Source organism: Delphinapterus leucas, chromosome 1 (assembly GCF_059928025.1).
Source record: "Delphinapterus leucas isolate spDelLeu-1000000601 "Yukka" chromosome 1, BTC_Dleu_Yukka2, whole genome shotgun sequence".
Classification (NCBI taxonomy): Eukaryota; Metazoa; Chordata; class Mammalia; order Artiodactyla; family Monodontidae; genus Delphinapterus; species Delphinapterus leucas.
This window is the reverse complement of record NC_143129.1, coordinates 95000585-95020103: the sequence shown is the minus strand read 5'-3', so window position 1 is coordinate 95020103 and position 19519 is coordinate 95000585. Positions and strand designations below refer to the sequence as shown.

Below are 19519 nucleotides of genomic sequence, written 5' to 3'. Positions count from 1 at the left end.
GTCAGAAATGGAAGTCTACAGAGTGATTTTCTTCCCTACTTTTTATTCTGAAAAATTCCAAATTTCTAGAAAAGGTAAAATAATAATACATGAATAGTAGAGTACAAGAATAGTAGAATAGTATATATATATATATATATATATATATGTATATATATATATATCCCCATACATCCTCACCGAGATCCAACTGTTAATATTTGGTTTGTATTTCTCTCCGTCTTTTGCTGAGCCATTTGAATATAAGTTTCAGAAGTCATGGCTCTTTACCCTTAAATATTTCAGCTTGCATCTTCTAAAAATAAATTCCCTTATATAGCCATAATTCCATATCTGAGAAAAATAACAGTAATTCCATAATATCATCTAATACACAGCCTATATTCAGATTTCCCCAATTGTTTCTTAAATGTCTTTTATAGTCTCTCCCTTCTTCTCTCTCTCTTTCTCTCTTCTCTTTCCCCTGTCTGTCTCTCATTTAGAACCCATCAAGATTCACGTACTTTTTTTGGTTAGTTTTTCCTGACAATGATGTTTATGAAGAGTCTGGGCTAGTTGGCTAATAGAATGTCTCAAATTCTGCATTTATTTCACAGTGCTTTTTAAAAATATATAAACAGATAAACTTATTTCCATGTTTAAAATCTCCCACTGGCTTCTATAACAATAAAGCCCAAACGCATTCCCCTGGTTTACAAAGGCCTACATGAGCTGTATACTCTCCTCTCTCTCACTGCATCTTAAGCCACAGTGGCCTCTTTCCAGTTTCTCAAACCCACGAAGCTTGTCCTCACAGGCATTAGCTTTAGTCCTTGCGTTAGCTGTTCCCTTTGCCTAATGTGCTCTTCCCTGAGCTTTGCTGGAAAGTTGGCTCCTTCTGATAATTAAAATTTCAGTTTGAATACTGTCCTCTCAGAGTGGCCTCTCTTACCTTGACCATCAATGTAAAGCAGTCCTTCAGTCACTCTCACATCCCCCTACTTTGAATTCTCTGCATGGTCCCTATCACAGCCTGATATCTTTCTTGTTATTTATTTTAATTGAATTCCAGGAGGGCAGGGCTGTGTTCTTTCTTGCTTGCTACTACATTCGGGCACCTAGAACAGTTCCTGACACATAGCAAAAACAGAATAAATACTTGCTGAATACTCTGATGAATAAGCTGAAAGCTGAGGACTGAAAAGAAGCCAGGCATTTAAAGAGGCTGGGGTAAAAAACTCGCAGAGGGAACTGCCAGGGAGAAGGCCCTGAGAGAACCCTGAAGCTTAGTCTATTCTAGTGTCTGAGGAATGTCCTGTGCCCTTGGAGAGAAGTGAGCTAGCAGGAGGGAGAAATGCAGGAGAGTGGAGAGGTGGGCAGGGAAAGATGGTTTAGGGTTTTGCGGGTCATGGCAGGGAATTTAGATTTTATTTTAAATCAAATGAGAAGTCACTAAAGGTTTTCAAGTAGGAGTAGGACATCTGATTTATACCTTTTAAAAGATAATTTAAAAGATAATTCAACTTGAGTAATATGGAGATAACTAATATGATAGAAAGTCATATGTGTAAGAGAAGATTTGCAAGGGGGAAATAATGATTCATTTCCGACATGATGAATTTGACATATTGTACTTCCTTTGTGGCTTTCATATCAACACCCCAAAAAGAATTTATGAGTAAGAAGAGATTATAATACCTATCTCTGAAATAGTACAGCCAGCTAATTCAGTTGTTGCTTCTAAGCACCTAATATTAAGGGTAGTTGTTGATAATAATGATAACAGGTACCATTTATTGAGCAGTCAGGAACGATGTTAAGCACTTAACAAAACTTACCTCACTTAAGCATCACAACCACCTTTATTAAAAGAGGATTTACTATCTGTGCTTTACAGTTGAGGAAACTGAGGCTAAAGAAGATAAGGATAACTCGTTCACGGTCAATCAACCAGTAAGTGGCAGAGATGGAACTCAAATCTGGGTCTAGTTTGATGCCAAAGCTGTTATTTTAACCCCTTTGCCATTAACACGTTCTCAGTAAGAGATACTGAAAATGGAGTTTTCTTAACACAGCCTTAAGGCTGTAAAAACCCTTAAATTTCATTTCAGTGGAGAAATATCTATTTGAGAAATAATCCTATTAAATTCATCAGATTAGTTAGCCGAGAGAGATTATAGTCTTAGTATTTTTGTAAAGCACAAACAGACCTATTTTTCAGTTAACCTGACGTGAAGAGGAAGGGAATGGAAATAAAACTTAGCTTTCCTAGTGTCTTTGGAATGCAGTTGCTTGAAACTGAGCAAAACTGCCACCCAACTTTCCCGGGAACCAGCGATTCTGCAGTCAACACAAGTTTGCTTTTTTAACATTTGGGAACGCCGAATTGTGACACAGCCTCAAGAACTGAGGCTGCCTTGTTCAGACTTTCACACGGGTCCCTCTGTTCCTTTCATAGAGCCCTCTTTTTCTTAAACATCCCACAAATGCCGCTGGGGGACTCATTCTCCGGGCCGGAACCAAGCCTTCAGGACAGGCGGCACTTGCTTGGGCTTCCCATCTTTTAAAATGCTCTGCGCCAGACCCCGTCTGAAAGACGCTTTCTGGACGATATTTATCGCCCACCCTTCAGCGTCTGAAGAAGAAACAGGAGGGCAGGAAAGCAACTTCAACTTGGTGGTTGAGGACAGACGCCGGGGCAGCGGAGGGACTAAGAACCCCAAGGCTCCCCAGAGGCCGACACGCAGTCCCCAGCCCACCCCAGACGGCGGAGGCAGAGCGCCGATGGCCCCGCCCCGCCTCGCCTCCCGCGCTGGCCATTGGCGTGTCCGAAAGACGCGGGGCGTTGTCGGTTTGAATGGGAGCGCCTGGAGCTGTGGGGCGCAGGCGCAGAGGAGGGGCGCGGCAGCGGGTGGGCGGGCGGTACTGCGGGACCACAGTGTGGCGGCCGACTGGCCAGGAGGCGAGGAGATCCCGGAGTTCTGACCCACGTCACCTGTGGGGGCGGGGGAGGGGTGTTGCGCGCCGGCTTCCCGCGGTGCCTCTGCTTGGGGACCCGCCGGGGGAAGGGCCGCGGCCACCCGCCAGTAGCCCGGGTGGCCCCTGCTGCATCTTCGCCTCGTGCGCCGCGCTCCCCAGACTCGCCGGCCCCCGCGAGGTGAGTTCGGAGGGGAGTTTGTGGGCGCCCCGCGGAGGGAGGTGACAGGGAGGGGGCGTGTGTGTGTGGGGCGTGCTCCTTTGTTCGGGGCGGGAGGGGGCCGGGGTGGTCGCGGGGGCGGTCTCGAGAAACCTGAAGCTCGGGGTGAGCAGCAGCCCGCTCCAGGTCGAGCAGTCGGGTGCTTTCAGGTTGGAGATTTAAAAAGAAGAGTACATTCTAAGAGCTTCATTCCCTAGTTTTTTAAAAAATAAAAAGTACAGTAGGATACAACGACTTCTTACGTATTCGGAGTGTGACAAACATTAAAAACCCGAAACCCTGTGGAATTAAATCCGAGGCGGGTCGCGTTCACTTGTAGTCGTGAGTTTGTTGTCTAAAGCGGGCAGGCTTTTTCAGACACCTGCGTTTACCACATTGACTTTGGGGAAACCAACCTGTCGACTTACCGTAGAAATTGATAGTTGCTGCAAAAAGTTTTAGTAAGCAGAGAATGTCAAGAAAGCGCTTTCCTGAAAATCTATAGAATATCTGCGAATACTAAAAAGTGGAAAACCTATAATTTCCTTGTATTGATGGTAACCAGTTAGCTCATTTTACCAGGTATCATTTGAACTCTTAAAGAAAACGAGTAAGGATGGAAATTCTATTTGCCTTAATGCATAATTTAACCCTCCCGTGGAGTTGAACGAAGTAGATTCTTGGCTTTCCTTTCAGTCGGCTTGTATTGGAGTCGCTGGTGGCGTGTGTGGGAAGCTGAATTTTCAAGCTGCCACTTTAGAAGGGTGCACGGAAGATTTCTGGCTTGATAATCACCAGTGTGATCACCTCTGATAAATACCACTTTTGCTTGGCTTGTCATTATTCAAGAAGCAGCTTTGGTTGATGGTTTAGAAGTCAGTAAGCAGCATTAAAAAGGGGCAGATCGCTGTTGGTTGACCTGTGTGTGTGTGAGTGTGTGTAGGTGGGGACTCGAGAGGAGGAACAGTCTCATACCTACTCTTCTTTACACCCTACCAAGGATTCCCTCTGGCAAGCTCTTTCTCAGGCCATTATTTATAATATGAGGAGTGGAGCAGATACAGAGTAAAAAGTTGTGTGTTATTGTTTTAGAGGCATTCCCTCCAAATCCTCTTTGGCTAGATAAGCTGTTTAGTTGTATTTCCTTCTGTTATTAAATCAGACATGCAGTGTTACAAATATTATATTTTAATATAAATCTCAGACTTGGTACTAGGCTAATTAAAACAAAGATAGGTTATAGTAGTTTTTTAAATGGCATTGCTCTTAAGCATAAAATGTTTCTAAGATTTACCTAAAAGATAAAAACTCTGTAATTACTTCTCTGGAATTTTAAAATTGAAAACCTGACATAGATTTAGACTAGTGTTCTAAATCTATTCTAATAGACGTTATTTTTTATAATAACAATGGCAATTATCAGTATTACTACTCTATTGAGTACTTTTAAGTACCAGAGCCAGGCACTGAGGTGCTTTTTATAAATCATATCTCTAATCATCATGACACATGTTGGATAAGTATCATTACGCCAAACCAACACTGAGAGTTTAACTAGCTCGAGATCGTATAACTAATAAGTCACCGTGCTGAGATTCAAACCATGGCCTGGTCCCAAAGCACATGCTGTATTGCTTCTGTGTTTGTTTAAATCTCCTCCAGGTCTCTGGATTCCATTTGTAGAGACATAATCCTACTTTTAAGATGCCTGTATGTGCTCTGTTTTGCTGTGAACTGTGCAGAAATATTTCAGCCCTTTTAGGACAGCTATTTTCCTTTCAATGCTTTATAAGTCACATAACATTTTCAGTGTCCTTTTAATCGTCTTTATAAAAACAGTAAAAATATAAGAGTAAGACTTTCCTGAGTTATTTACGTGACTACGAATATACTCTTTACTTTGGAGCAGAAATGTATTAAAGTCTGGTTTTCTCACTACCATAGGATTCTTTGCTGCTTCCATAGTTCTTCTTCCCAGGCAAGAAATCAAAAAAATTTGTTGGACATCAATTATGTGCAAAGCAATTTGCTTGGTGTTGTGAGATAGCGGAGAGAAAGCTTCCTTTTCAATAATAGTTTCTGGAGTTTTTGCAGTAACTTCCTTCTGTCCTCTGTCTGTTGCTGCCAGTTTATCTTCCTAACACAGATCCAGCTTTGCTATTCCTTTGTTGAAAAAATTACAAGGTTTCTCATCATATAAATACAAGGACAAATACTCCTTCAGCCACGTACATATTCAGTGTCCCTCACAATTTAGTACCTTCTTAGACTTCTCTTTTACTACTGCTCACCCAGTGTGCTCATCCTGGCACACTTTATCTGCGATCCCACCTCCTTACTTTTGCTTGAGCATGCCCCATGACTGGAACACCTTTTCTGGATTTGCCTAATAAGGTTTACCCATCCTTCAAGGTGCAATGCCGATTTCCTTGCTCCCAAAAAGCTTTCCCTAGTCTTTTTGCTTAGAATTATTCTTCCCATATCATCTCATAATGTCACAGAATTGAACAGAAACATTTTTACACTTAATTGTGATAACTTTCAGAAGGAGGAAACAGTTATATTTTCCTATGAAGAATTCTGAATTCAAACTCTCTAAGGATTCTTTTTAGGCATTTATAATCATTTTGCATCTGGGATTTATTTCTCCTTAAAAATGTGTTTGAAACCAATTTTGCCATTTCATAGTTCTTCTGTTAAGAGAACTGATTTATTGTCATTTACTAACTCAAGAACAATGCTCAGGAAAAGGGACCACTTCTTTTCTCCTTCACTGTTTCGTTCTTCATACATATATTAATTGATTTAAGCTGATGGCTGACCATCATTGGTGTAATAAAGGGCTTTTGGTCATATTTTCTGGTGACTTGGTGATGAGTTTTGCTCAAAGTAGTGTTCTCCCCATTGTTTACTAATAAGTATTTCTCTTTTTTTTTTTCTGACATAGTAATGTCCTCATAAGATAATGTTTATTTTGCATTTACTTCTTTGAGCTCCTATTAATTGCATCATGTTTGTCCGATAATTTGTTTATTTATTAACAAAAGATTACAGTTCGGAAAGGGCAAAGATTAATATATATATTTAGGTTTGGTTTTTGTCTTTTTTTTTAAGAAATTGGGCTTAGTGTGAATCATCAGTGTTTTTGGATTGCATTTCCTTGTGATCACCTGGCCTTATAGCCTGAGTAGTCATTTGGAATGTACTGAAAATATAATTGGGGTTGATTGAATTTTTAAAAAATTATCATTGTGTCTTCTATAACCTTGATATTAAAATACTGCTCTGTGTCCAATTTTATGTGTTTACAGTAATGAACTAAAAATCATTTATGTGTCTAGTTGAAACTCTTCCAAAAGGTTATTAATTTTACTAATGGATTAAAAGTACAATATATTTTAAATTGTTTTATAGGAGGGAAAATTAACATTATTTGTAGACTCTGGGCTTCAGTTTGAGGAAAAATAAAACCAAGTAATAGGGAGAAAAATACTAATTTTATTCTAATGAACATATATAAGACTCTTCTCTTTTAGTTGGACATACTTATATTCTTAAATATAAATAAGTAATTTTGTTGAAATAGGGTTTTTGATTCATTAACTGCTTTGCAGGGAAAAAAGGTAACCAAGATTAGAGCTGTTGCATAAAAGAATCTTCCTTTTGTTCTTGAAATTTTTAAGTAACTGTTTCATCCTCCATTAAATTATTGTAATCACTAAGGACTGTAATTTCAGAACAGCAGTTTTAATGATTAGCGTAGTCACTGGCATAATTCAGCTTGGCTCCATGTTAATCTAAAAATAGATCCCCTTTCTAGTTTATCATACCCTTCCCCAGGAAAATATTCAGTATTCAACTTCTTTCTGATTTATCACGGACTGCCAAACCTTAAGACACTAAGAGGCTGCCTGTGCAGTAATGATTATATTTGTAGTGCTTCGTGTAGAGATGGTTGGAAAATACTGTTGAACTACAAACTTTCAGCCTATCTCATAAGTAGACTCATACACTTGGTCCTTTCTAACCGTTAAACAACAATGCTAAGATGAAGGCTTGAAATATTCAAATCCCTTTCTTCTAGGTTACATTTTGTTTTAGTATTTATCTAATTTGAAATTTCATATACGGTGTTTATTAGTGTTTTTGTTATCCAGAGAACGTATTCTTTGAAGTCCTTTTAGCTTTATGTGATGGATAAAAATATAAATGTTCTTCACCAAAAAAGGAAGTTTATATATAGTTGTTTAGAATGGTGAGCTTTTAGGTGTAAACCTTGGAAAAAATGAAAAGGAATTCTTATTTTATATTACTAAAATTATTTTTGGATTATACAACTTTGAAATAGTTGCATTCATTGTTTTACCTTTTTAATGTCCACAGCTCTAGACCTGAATTTCTTGTTTTCTCATCTGCCAAGAATAAATATGAGAGTTTAAAATCAATAGTGCTTTTACTTTGCATGTATTTGCTGTTTTTCCGAATGACCCATGAGGATTAATTTCAAATATACATGGGAACCCTTCTGACTGGTGCTGTGCCTTTAAGATATAGATTTACTTGGAATCTAGAACCATTATTCTAATCTATTCATTGAATTTATTCTATTTATTTAGCTGATCAGTAGTCACAGTTTATTAGAAAGTTTTTATAAGGAAATATGTATTTATTTAACAGTTACACTGTTACACTTGTTTTTTAACCTAACTTGGCCTAACATCTTACAGACTTATATTTATTGTTGCAGACTTAAAGGTTAGCAATAAATTGAGATGTAACCTTAATTGGAGCACATACTTTAGGGTTATATATTTGCTAAAGGAAAACTTTACTGATACAGTTTTTATAGCATACTCTGTGGCAAATTCTCATTTCTCCAGAATGATTAGAGAATAGAATCATCTGCTTTACTATGTACCATGATTGTTTATTTTATTAATTTCAGATTGTGTAAAGTAATTTACATTTGATGTATACAATTATCAGTTAACACTAAAACTATGTCCAACACTATAGATAGATATAGATAGATACACACATGCCTATAATCTTGAGTTCACAGTATTATGTGACAGTTTGATTATATTATTGGTTTAGAGATTTAGTATGTTGAGTAAAGAATCAGACCTTTTATGCATTGCTTTATTTTTCTTTCTCCCATTGCAATTTCTCCTTAATTTTGCCACTGACTCATCACAGTTTTTAACATTTGAATCTCATGGGTACTTTAAAATTTTTTAGTTTTAAAGATGTGAAAAATTAAGAAATATTAGTCACTCATTCTACTTCCCCCCCATCCTTCCCCATTTATCAAATTTTATCTGATATCAAATTTTCTCAAGTTATCTTTTTGTTTCTTTTAGCTATTATTTGTGAACCTAGCACTTTACCAAGTACAAGTTTGATACAAAGAGTCCATTTTTTTTTCCCTCTCGAAGTATCACTCTTGCAGTCCAATTTGTCAGTTACTGTGCCTATTGCTACTGTTCAACCTGTCCTCAGAATTGGAAGTCTTGTAAGCTCTCTGTCACTGCTTGACCTTTGCCTCTCACCTAGCCAGTGGGCATTGTTTTCATTTTTCTGTAGGTACTCTTAGCTAGATTACTTAAGTACCCAGTCATTCTTGATCCTAACTTCCCTTGCTTTAGGCACTAATTTCCCACATCAGTCGTATATTCTAATGTCAAAATAAGTTTTCTTGCCTTTGATTGGCTCCTCAACACCTGCTACACTAAAATCAAGCTCTGAACTCTATGTTGGACTTTCCTTACTACACCCTTTGCTTTTTCTTACACTCTTCATATTCTTCTATGTAAACTTCCTGCTTTTACCTTCCTACTCCTGATTTTACATGTATTGTTCCTTATACCTGCCACCTTGTTTGCGCTGTAGGTTCCAGATAAAATGTAATTAGAAATACATGTTTAGATTAGGTGACAAGCCATATTTAGACCATCTACAAATAAATTAGTGTCTGCTTACTGATACATAATTTGACAGAAAATAACCAGATTACCTAGGGTAGTTACCTGAGTTTATTTTATAAGTGGATGTTTTGGCCTCCCACTTTGCTACCCCCATTAGTACTATGATGTGTATTTGTTACTCTAACCTTTACCCTGAATTCTAATGTGAAAGAACTTTATTTTAAATGTGTTCTTCATTCTTCCTCAGTATTTATCCCAGTTCCAATTTATAAAGAGCTCCTGTATCTGATTTGAAACATTACAGCTGAAGGGATTTGGAGAATTTGAGTATTGTACCTTAGAGGGAATTATTAGGATAAGAGGAGTTTAAAGAATTTAGATTATCAATCCTGGAGGCAAGAAAAGTAAGATATTTATTATCTGATGGGTGTACCACTTTATAGAGACACTTAAATGAAAGAATCAGACCAAAAGTTTTTGGCATTTAAGTTGCAGTCAGGAGTAGATAGTTTAGATTAATTGAAAGAAGGACAAAAGATATACAGCTGACTCTTGAACAATGTGGAGGTTAGGGGCGCTGACCCCCTGGGCAGTGGGAAATCCACGAATAATTTTACAGTTGGCCCCCCATATCCGTGGTTCCACACCTGCAGTTTCAACCATGTGGATTGTGTAGTACTGTAGTATCTATTGAAAAAATTCCCCATTTAAGTGGACTTTTGGAGTTCAAACCCATTCAAGGGTCAACTGTAATTGTAACTGTCTATCCCTTATTTTTCACAGTCACCTAGTTTGAAGATACTTTACTGCTAATCGAGTAAAGCAGGGCTGGGATTTATTGTTTCCTCTGATTGCATACCTTGGACAGTATCTAGAAGTCCACCTAGGTGTGTAATGGGAGTCTGCCTGTTTTGACCTCCTAATCAGGTAATTAGACATGAGGTGATCAGAGTTCTCTACTAGTTGATCTTTCTGTATGCTTCTGTCAGTTTCTGGGATATGGAAAATAATTATTGCTTTCTCTTTATCTATGGTCAGACCAAAAGATGCTGTGAGCTAACAATTTTGTTAGCAGTGAGGTTTTTGGAGCATTGTTTGTTAAAACCTGGGAGATGCTATTAAGGGCATATGTGTTTCTTGCAAATTATTAGTTGTAAGTCTTAATGGAGGTTGGAAGTTAAACTTGATAGCTTCTTAATATTCTTTCAAACCTATAATTTCCATTCCATTTCCTGGTCCTGTCATTAAATTTTATTATGTTAATTATTTTTAAATATTAAAAATAATTTAATATTTGTTGTAAATTTTATTAGTGTTATCTAGTAATATGTAAACTACATGTTAAATATGAAGTGGGTTTGTTAACTCCATGTGGAGCATTAATTAACATGTTAGTAAGTTAGTTAGAGAGTTTTTGCAACATGAATCATTGAATCAAGAATTGCTTGTTTGGGACTTCCCTGGTGGCACAGTGGTTAAGAATCCACCTGCCAATGCAGGGGACACAGGTTCGATTCCTGGTCCGGGAAGATCCCACATGCCACAGAGCAACTAAGCCCATGCACCACTGAGTCTGCCCTCTAGAGCCCGCAAGCCATAACTGCTGAGCCCACATGCTGCAACTACTGAAGCCTGCATGCCTAGAGCCCGTGCTCTGCAACAAGAGAAGCCACCACAGTGAGAAGCCCATGCACCACAATGTATAGTAGTCCCCGCTTGCCACAACTAGAGAAAAGCCTATGCGCAGCAACGAAGACCCAACACAGCCAAAAATAAAATTAAAGTTAAAAAAAAAAAAAAAGAATTGCTTGTTTGTTCAGTGAGTAATTGTAAGGTAAGAAATGCTACTTAGGGACTTCCCTGGTGACACGGTGGTTAAGAATCCACCTGCCAATGCAGGGGACACAGGTTCTGTCCCTGGTCCGGGAAGATCCCACATGGGCGGAGCAACTAAGCCCGTGTGCCACAGCTACTGAGCCTGTGCTCTAGAGCCCGTGAGCCACAACTACTGAGCCCGAGTGCCACAACTACTGAAGCCCACGTGCCTAGATCCTGTGCTCTGCAGCAAGAGAAGTCCCTGAAATGAGAAGCCCGCCCACCACAACGAAGAGTAGTCCCCACTCTCTGCACCTAGAGAAAGCCTGCACGCAGCAACGAAGACCCAGTGACGAAGACCCAGCACAGTGAAAAATAAATACATTTATTAAAAAAAAAAAAGAAATGCTACCTAATTGTTATGGAGATTGAAATTTAAGAGTGACTTTTGCAGGGGGGTGATACTCTTCCTTTGAAGATAGTAAAGCCATATTATAAATTGTCTTTGGTAAAATGGTGAATTGTATTCTCTGTTTTCTTGCTTATTTAAAAAATTTTTTTAGTGGTTCTGTATGCAGTCTTAAGTAAGGTATTTTGCAGCTCCATTTATGTACACTTGTTAATTAAATGCTTACATTTTAATAAGTATGAAGTTAACATTTTTTTAATGATTGGTGAATTTGGGGATTTCATTATGATCTCATGGCTGGAAAAATATTTCAATTAAATTATAATTTAACTTAATTCTAAGTTAAGTTAATTCTAATACCTCACCTTCTGCCCCGTAGTATAAATAACAACCTAAACCTCAAAGTGGTAGTGGAAGACAGTTTAATTGACAGTGTAGCTGTTGTGTAATTTAGATGCACTTTGGAGCTATTGCTATGAATATCTACACTAATTCCCTTAATGTTTTTTATTAAGGTAAAAAGGTACAGTGGAATTCTGAACAAAAGGAAAAGAGAAGATTTGTTGGATTAATAACTGCTACCTACCTTTTCATCTTTTCTTAAGACACTGCTTCCTTTGTTGGCCGAGAGAGGATAAGAGGAATAATATTTTGTATTTCTTATGTGCCAAACTGGTATTAATATGAAAACCTCATTTCCTCTAGGAAGCTTGTCGGTGTTCCCAAGGCTAATCCTTTCCACCTTCCTCCTCCTGCTCTGTTCCATACTAACCTCTCTCTAACTATACTTAATTAACAAAGCAGCAGGAGTATATTATCTAGAGTCTAATTTATGTTATAGCTGAAATACTTAAAAGGATGTGGAAGAGGAATTAGGCTCTATTGGATGGCAGCAGAAGGGAGAAATGGGTAGAAATGGAAAGATTGCTCAAAGTGTGGAACAACTGTCTAAAAGGACTATTCAAAATTAGGATTAGCTGCCTTGTAACCTTTCTGGGAGTGTTGTAGTTGTAGTAATATGTTGGACTAACTGACCTATGGGGTTGTTTATAATGCTGGATTCCAGGAATGAATGAATGAATGAATAAATAAATAAATAAATAAAATTTATTTATATAAGCACATGTATCTTAATTTTACCTTATTTGTCTCTTTTTACTGTTACCTTAAAGATTATAGTTTACTTTCCTCTTTGATTCCATTGTTGACCCATTGGTTTTTTAGTAGCATGTGTTTAGTCTCCATGTAATCTTTTTTTTCTCATTTCCTTTTCTGTGGTTGATTTCTAATTTCATGCCATTGTGGTCAGAAAAGATGTTTGAGATAATTTCTATACTCTTAAATTTGTTGAGGGTTTTTTTTGTGCCCACTATGTGGTCACTCCTAGAGTATGTTCCATGTGCACTTGAAAAGAATGTGTATTCAGGTTTTTTTGGATGTAATATCCTGAAATTATCAATTAAGTCTAACTGTGCTGTTGTATCATTGAGTATCTCTGTTGCCTTATTGATTCTCTGTCTGGAAGATCTGTCTATTGATGTGAGTGGGGTGTTAAAGTCTCCTACTATTATTGTATTCCTATCGATTTCTCCCTTTATGTCTGTTAGTATTTGCTTTATGTATTTGGGTGCTCCTATATTAGGTGCATATATGTTGACAAGTGTAAAATCCTCTTCTTGTATTGATCTTTAATCATTATATAGAGTCCTTCTTTATCTTTCTTTATGGCCTTTGTTTTAAAGTCTATTTTGTCTGATATAAGTATTGTGACCCCCACTTTCTTGTCATTTCCATTTGCATGAAATATCTTTTCCATTCCCTCACTTTCAATCTATAAGTGTCCTTTGCCCTAAAGTGGGTCTCTTGTAGGCAGCACATTGTACACTCTTGTTTTTTTAATCCAGTCTGCCACTCTGTGTCTTTTGATTGGAGCATTTAGTCCATTGACATTTAAGGTAATTATTGATAGATATGTATTTATTGCCATTTTAAACCTTGTTTTCCTGTTGATTTTATATTTCTTCTTTGTCCCTTTCTTTTTCTTTTTCCTTTTGTGTTTTGGTGATTTTCTTTTGTATTATACTTATGTTCACTTCTTTTTGGTTTTTGTGAAGCTGTTGTATGTTTTTGATTTATGGTTACCCTGTTTTTCAAGTATGTTAACCCCTTCCTATATCTACTTGCCTTAGACTGGTAGTCATATAGGCTCAAACACATTCTAGGGGAAAAAAAATCTACATTTTCTTACTCTCCTCCCCCACATTTTATGATTTTGATGTCCTCTTTCACATCTTCATGTTCATCCTTTTGCTGCTCATTGTGCTTATCATCACTTTCACAGAAAATTTTTTGATTTTTTTTTTTTAATCTGTGTACTGGCTTATTTAAGTGATTTATTTTCCAATTGTGATTTTCTCTTTCCTATAGATTCTTCTTTTCTATTTAGAGAAGACCTTTTAATATTGCCTTTAGTTTAGGTTTAGTATTGCTTTATTCTTTTATTTTTGCTTGTCTGAGAAGTTCTTTATCTCTCCTTCTATTCTAAATGATAATCTTGCTGGGTAGAGTATCCTAGGTTGCAGATTTTTCCCTTTTAGGACTTTAAATATATCTTGCCACTCCCTTCTGGCCTGCAGCGCTTCTGTGGAGAAATTAGCTGATAGCCTTATGGGGGTTCCTTTGTAATTAACTGTTTGTTTATCTCTGCTGCCTTTAGAATCCTCTCTTTATTCTTAACTTTTGCAATTTTTATTATAATATGGCTTGGTGTAGGTCTGTTTGGGTTTATCTTGCTTGGGACCCTCTGTGTTCCCTGTAACTGGATATCTGTTTCCTTCTTTAGGTTTGGAAAGTTTTTTTTTTTTTAAATGTTGGGGGTAGGAGTTTTAGTAATTTATTTATTTATTTTTGCTGTGTTGGGTCTTCGTTTCTGTGCGAGGGCTTTCCCTAGTTGTGGCAAGTGGGGGCCACTCTTCATTGCGGTGCGCGGGCCTCTCACTATTGCGGCCTCTCTTGTTGCGGAGCACAGGCTCCAGACGCGCAGGCTCAGTAGTTGTGGCTCACGGGCCCAGTTGCCCCGCAGCCTGTGGGATTCTCCCAGACCAGGGCTCGAACCCGTGTCCCCTGCATTAGCAGGCAGACTGTCAACCACTGCGCCACCAGGGAAGCCCTAGGTTTGGAAAGTTTTCAACCGTAGTTGCTTCAAATACATTTTCAATCTTCTTTTCTCTTTCTTCCTCTTCTGGCATCCCTATTAATGTGTAGGTTGGCATGCTTTATATTATCCCATAGGTCTCTCATATTGCTTTCTTTTTTTTTTTTCTTCATTTGACTTTCTGTCTGCTGTCCTGATTGGGTGATTTCCATTATTTTATCTTCCAGGTCACTTATTCATTCTTCTGCATTATTCAATCTGCTCTTCATTGCTTTTAGCTTAGTTTTCATCTCTGCAAATGAGTTTTCTAATTCTTCTTGGTTCTTCTTTATAGTTTCTAGTTCCGTTTTACAATACTCTGCATTTCTGTTGATAGCCTTTCTTAATTCCTTCAGTATTTTCATTAGCTCCATTTTGAAATTGGTGTCTATTAGACTGAAGAGGTCGGCTTCATTTTCTTTCAGGGGAATGCTCTTGGTCTTTTAACTGGGAGTGGTTCCTCTGCTTCTTCATTTTGCTTATATTTCTCTTACTCTGTGAGTTTAGGAGAAAGAGGTACCTACTGCGGTCTCGGAGGGCTGTTTATATGTGGGGGTGTCTCTGTGTTGCTTGTGTGGGTTTAATATATTTGGTGCGCGGGCTGTTTTAGTATGGATGTCTGTCGCCTCTTTCCTCAGCATGTGCTGGTTGTCATCCCGTTGATAGAGGGTGTGCCCATGCAGTGGCAGATGCCCTGTCCTGGGGTCCTTGGTGGTGGCGGTGGCGGCTCAGGCACGCCCCTGGAGCACGCGATGGCAGCAGAGGCCGCTTGCAACCACTCTTGGAGTTCGGGCAGGCAGTCGTGGGGACCTGTGACCACTCCTGGGGTCCGGGAGGGCAGCAGGGGGGTCCCACAACCACTTCTTTAGAGGTTATAGTTTATATATGATGGTCTGTTGTTTCTCTGTGGTATATCTGGATATTGATTCATTTTTATTTGTCCTGCTTAGGACTTAGTGTTAGTGTGCTTCTTCAATCTGCTAATTAATGTCTGTCTTTGATTCTGAAAAACTCTCAGTGTTTATCACTGAAGATTTTGCCTTTGCTCCTTTTTCTATTTTTCTTTTTGGTACTCTAGTTAGACCTCTGTTAGAGCCTTTCATTTTTGTCTTCCTTTTCTCTGAACTGCTCTTTAGTATTTTTAGTATTTTTCATCTCTATCTATTTATGTATGTCTGGGTAAACTCTGCAGGTATTCTTCTAGTACATCTCTTTAGTTTATCTGCTGTCCTGTTTAACCAGTAATTTGAGTTACTAGTTTCAATGTTCATAGCAAAACTTTTAATAGTAGCAAAACAAAATCTGAAAAACTACAAGCCAAATCCCATCAAAAGCAGAATGAAAAATACATTTGGTATACAATGGAATGTGATACAGCAATAAAACATGCAGATTGTAGCTATGTACAACAACAAGCAAGGTGAATCTCAGAAACATAATGTTGAACAAAACCATACAAAACTAAACAATATATAATTTAAACCTATACAGACAGTTGTGGCAAAGTAGAGAAGCAAAGAAATAATGAACACAATTCAGTTTAGAGATCACCTTAGACGGGTTAGGTTGCGGCACCCGGGAGACTTCAAAGGCAGTGCTAATGTTCTTTATCTTAAAGTGGGTGCTATTGTGTCATTCTACCATATACATATTTCCTAAATTTCTTTTGTACTTACTCAGTGAAAACATTTAAAAATCCTCAAAGATTTTAAATAGGATGTGCATTGAGAACAAATGAATATCAGTGTAATATTATTATCAGCACAAACATCTTCTTTGAAGCAGTATGTTTGCAGAGTTTAGGATTGACTTGTTCAAGTGAATCATTGAAATTTCATTTTACTTGTTAATAGCAGTTTTTAAAACCTTCAAGTATCATAATTTTAAGATACTAATGTCATACATATTCTATGTTTGTAATAGAAAATATTACATAAAATTATTTATTTCAAACCAATTTAAAAAATTAAAGTACAGGTCTCAAATAAATATCATATACTCACATCCTTATTTAGAAGCCCTCTGACAATTAAGCCCTCTGCTGTTTTTCTCCCGTAATTGACATGACAACAGTCTGCAAAGTTACCTGTGTGATTATATACAGCTTGGAAGTACTTTAGGTTATTCTTTGAAAATAGGACTTCAACCAAAACATCTTGTATTCCTTTTGCAGAAATGTTGCTGAAGTGCTGCTGAAAGGGCCAGAGACGCAAGGATTTGGGACACATTTTGAACCTTTAAGCTGTCTGACATTGACCTCCTTTCATTATTAATAAAGAAGAAGCAGGAGCTTAGGATGTATTAACATCAACTCATTAATATACTAACCGGACAATGTTCTGCAACAACTCTACATTGTAGAACTGGACTGGCACAAGATAAAATAATTTCTTATTATACCCAGCTTATAATATGACTCGATGGAGGAAAATCTGATAAGCATGAGGGAAGACCATTCTTTTCATGTTCGTTACAGGTAAGACTACTGCTTTCTTAGCGGGTAATTTTTAATACTTATTTAAACGTGTATTTAACTCTGATCATTTCAAATTTAAATTTGAAAGTACTAAAAATATACTAGCCATAGTTAGAATCTCCTTTAAGCAGTGTTTTCTTTTTGTTGTGGTTGTTGTAACTTTTTATATCCTTTCTATAGGAAAATGGTAGTAGAGACCAATTATTTACTATAGTTTGTTTATTAATGTTCTGTGGAAGAGTTTATGAATAGTTACTTTAAACTTTGTTACTCTTTATATAATGCAAATATAAAAATGAAATATATTTCTGTATCTCTGAGGGCAGAGGATGGATTTTGTACTGTGGTTGGCTGAATGACCTAATTTTTCTGTTAAAATTTTTAGTGATCTTTTATAAATGAGCTTTTAAAAAATGGGTATTAATGTTGGGATGGGTGGGTACTTTCTAAACATGATAAACTAATAGTTTAATATTTAGTGGTAAAACTGGGGGCTTCCCTGGTGGCGCAGTGTTAAGAATCCACCTGCCAATGCAGGGGACATGGATTCAAGCCCTGGTCTGGGAAGATCCCACATGCCGTGGAGCAGCTAAGCCCGTGCGCCACAACTACTGAGCCTGTGCGCCACAACTACTGAGCCTGTGTGCCACAACCACTGAAGCCTGCACGCCTAGAGCCCATGCTCCACAACAAGAGAAGCCATTGCAGTGAGAAGCCCGTGCACTGCAACGAAGAGTAGCCCCTGCTTGCTGCAGCTAGAGAAAGCCCGTGAGCAACAACGAAGACCCAATGCGGCCAGAAAAAAAAAATTTAGTGGTAAAATATTAATGACATTTCTGATACATTTAGGAAGAAAGCAAGAATATCTGCATCATCATTATTTAACATTTATTTTGGAAGTTCTGGTCATTGTACTAAACTAAAATAAAGACAAACAAATATTAGAATGGAAGACAGTTATTAGTAAGGTGATTAGATATTAATAGATTCCTTATCAAAACTATTATAAGTTAAATATTGAATAATATTTAAAAACATCAGAACTTATGGCTTTGAATAGTATTCAAATCCCTAATGAGTGAAGATGTTTGATACCAAATTTTGGATGTTTTAACACATGCATAGGAAATAGTGAGGAGATTTACTGTCCTTTGCTTTGGGGCAGATGGTCCATGTTAGGGCATGGTGCCAAGGAAGTTTATATAGGTAAGCTGAAAGTATTTCTATTAAAAATTTAAAATTTTCAAATAAAAGAAAATGGAAGACATTCACCATAATTAAAATCAGCTTTTAATAGAAATGCTCTCGCTCTACCCTGTGGGGCATAGTTCCAGGAACCTCTGTATCCACTGTGAAGTCTTGCCAGTTTTACCTCCTAAATGTTGCTCAGATTTATCCATCCATCTGGATCCTCCCCACCACTGCTACAGTTCAGTGTAGCAGTGAACTAAATCGTCTTCCCTCCAGACTCCCTGCCTTCTCCATTCTCTCCTCTTGGAATCTGTCTTTTAAATTTGCCTCTAGAGGGCTCTGTCTATAAACACAGAGTTAACCATGCAACCTGTGCTTTAATCCCTTTGGTGGCTCCTAGTCACCTGTAGGGCAGAGCCACACTTAATATAGTACACAGGAGCTTCCATTGCCTGGCCTCTACCTATTCCTTCATCCTTACTTCCTTCCAGTCCTCACCTTGCACTTTGAGCTCTGGTTCCCTGTGCATGACTCAGTGCCTTTGCTCATGCTACACCCTATGACTTGAATGCCCTTCCCACTTTCTTGGTTTAGCTAATTCTACTCAATATCTAAGATTCAGTTCAGAAATATTCTCCTCTTAGAAACCATTTCTAAACTCCATAGTTTGGCTATATGCCCTCACATATCGTGTGCATATCTCTTTCTTAGCACCAACTGTATTAAAATTCAGTGTATCTGTTTATATGTTTGTCTCCTCCTCCCTGCCACTCCCTTCTTTTCTTTTCTTTTTTTTAATTTTTATTTTTTGGCTGCACCATGCACCATGTGAAATCTCAGTTCCCCTGACCATGGATAGAACCCGCGCCCCCTGCAGTGGAAGTGCAGAGTTTTAATCACTGGACCACCAGGGAAGTCCCCGCCACCCCTTCTTTGACCATTTAGCTCCCTTAGGGCAGCCATGATGCCTAGCCTGTGGTCTGGCTTGTAGTCCACATTTGATGGAATTGTCCATTGAACTTCACTGGACATAACCATCAGATGAACCTGGTAAGATGTTTATCTTTATCTGTCTTGCTAAACGTTTTTAAGAGTGGTTTACTTCTTAATATTGTAACAATAATAGGTAAGCAGGAGCAGATTGTACCTCTGCCTATAAGAAGGTCTTAGATTCATCCTTTTTTCATGATATAGCATAGGTCAAACATGGTTATACATTGATATAGGACTTCACCAAAAGAAATTTAAGACTCAACTGCTTGTAGTAAGACTATACCAAACAAATCTCTGATTTCATCAGTGCTGTAAGATCAGCATTCTATACACTGACTGGATTATTGTATAACTGCAGGTA

The 19519-nt window shown here is 37.8% G+C and overlaps 1 protein-coding gene across 1 annotated transcript in view; it reads left to right on the top strand.

Moving 5' to 3' along the window:
* The first annotated feature begins 2918 nt into the window (after positions 1 to 2918).
* The window catches only part of GPSM2 (G protein signaling modulator 2), a 62587-nt gene continuing 45986 nt past the window's right edge, over positions 2919 to 19519 (top strand). Inside the window, exons 1-2 of the mRNA XM_022584172.3 lie at positions 2919 to 3136; positions 16672 to 16974. Coding sequence (XP_022439880.1) covers positions 16919 to 16974 — 56 coding nt within the window. The 5' untranslated portion in view covers positions 2919 to 3136; positions 16672 to 16918. The remainder of the gene's footprint in view (positions 3137 to 16671; positions 16975 to 19519) is intronic.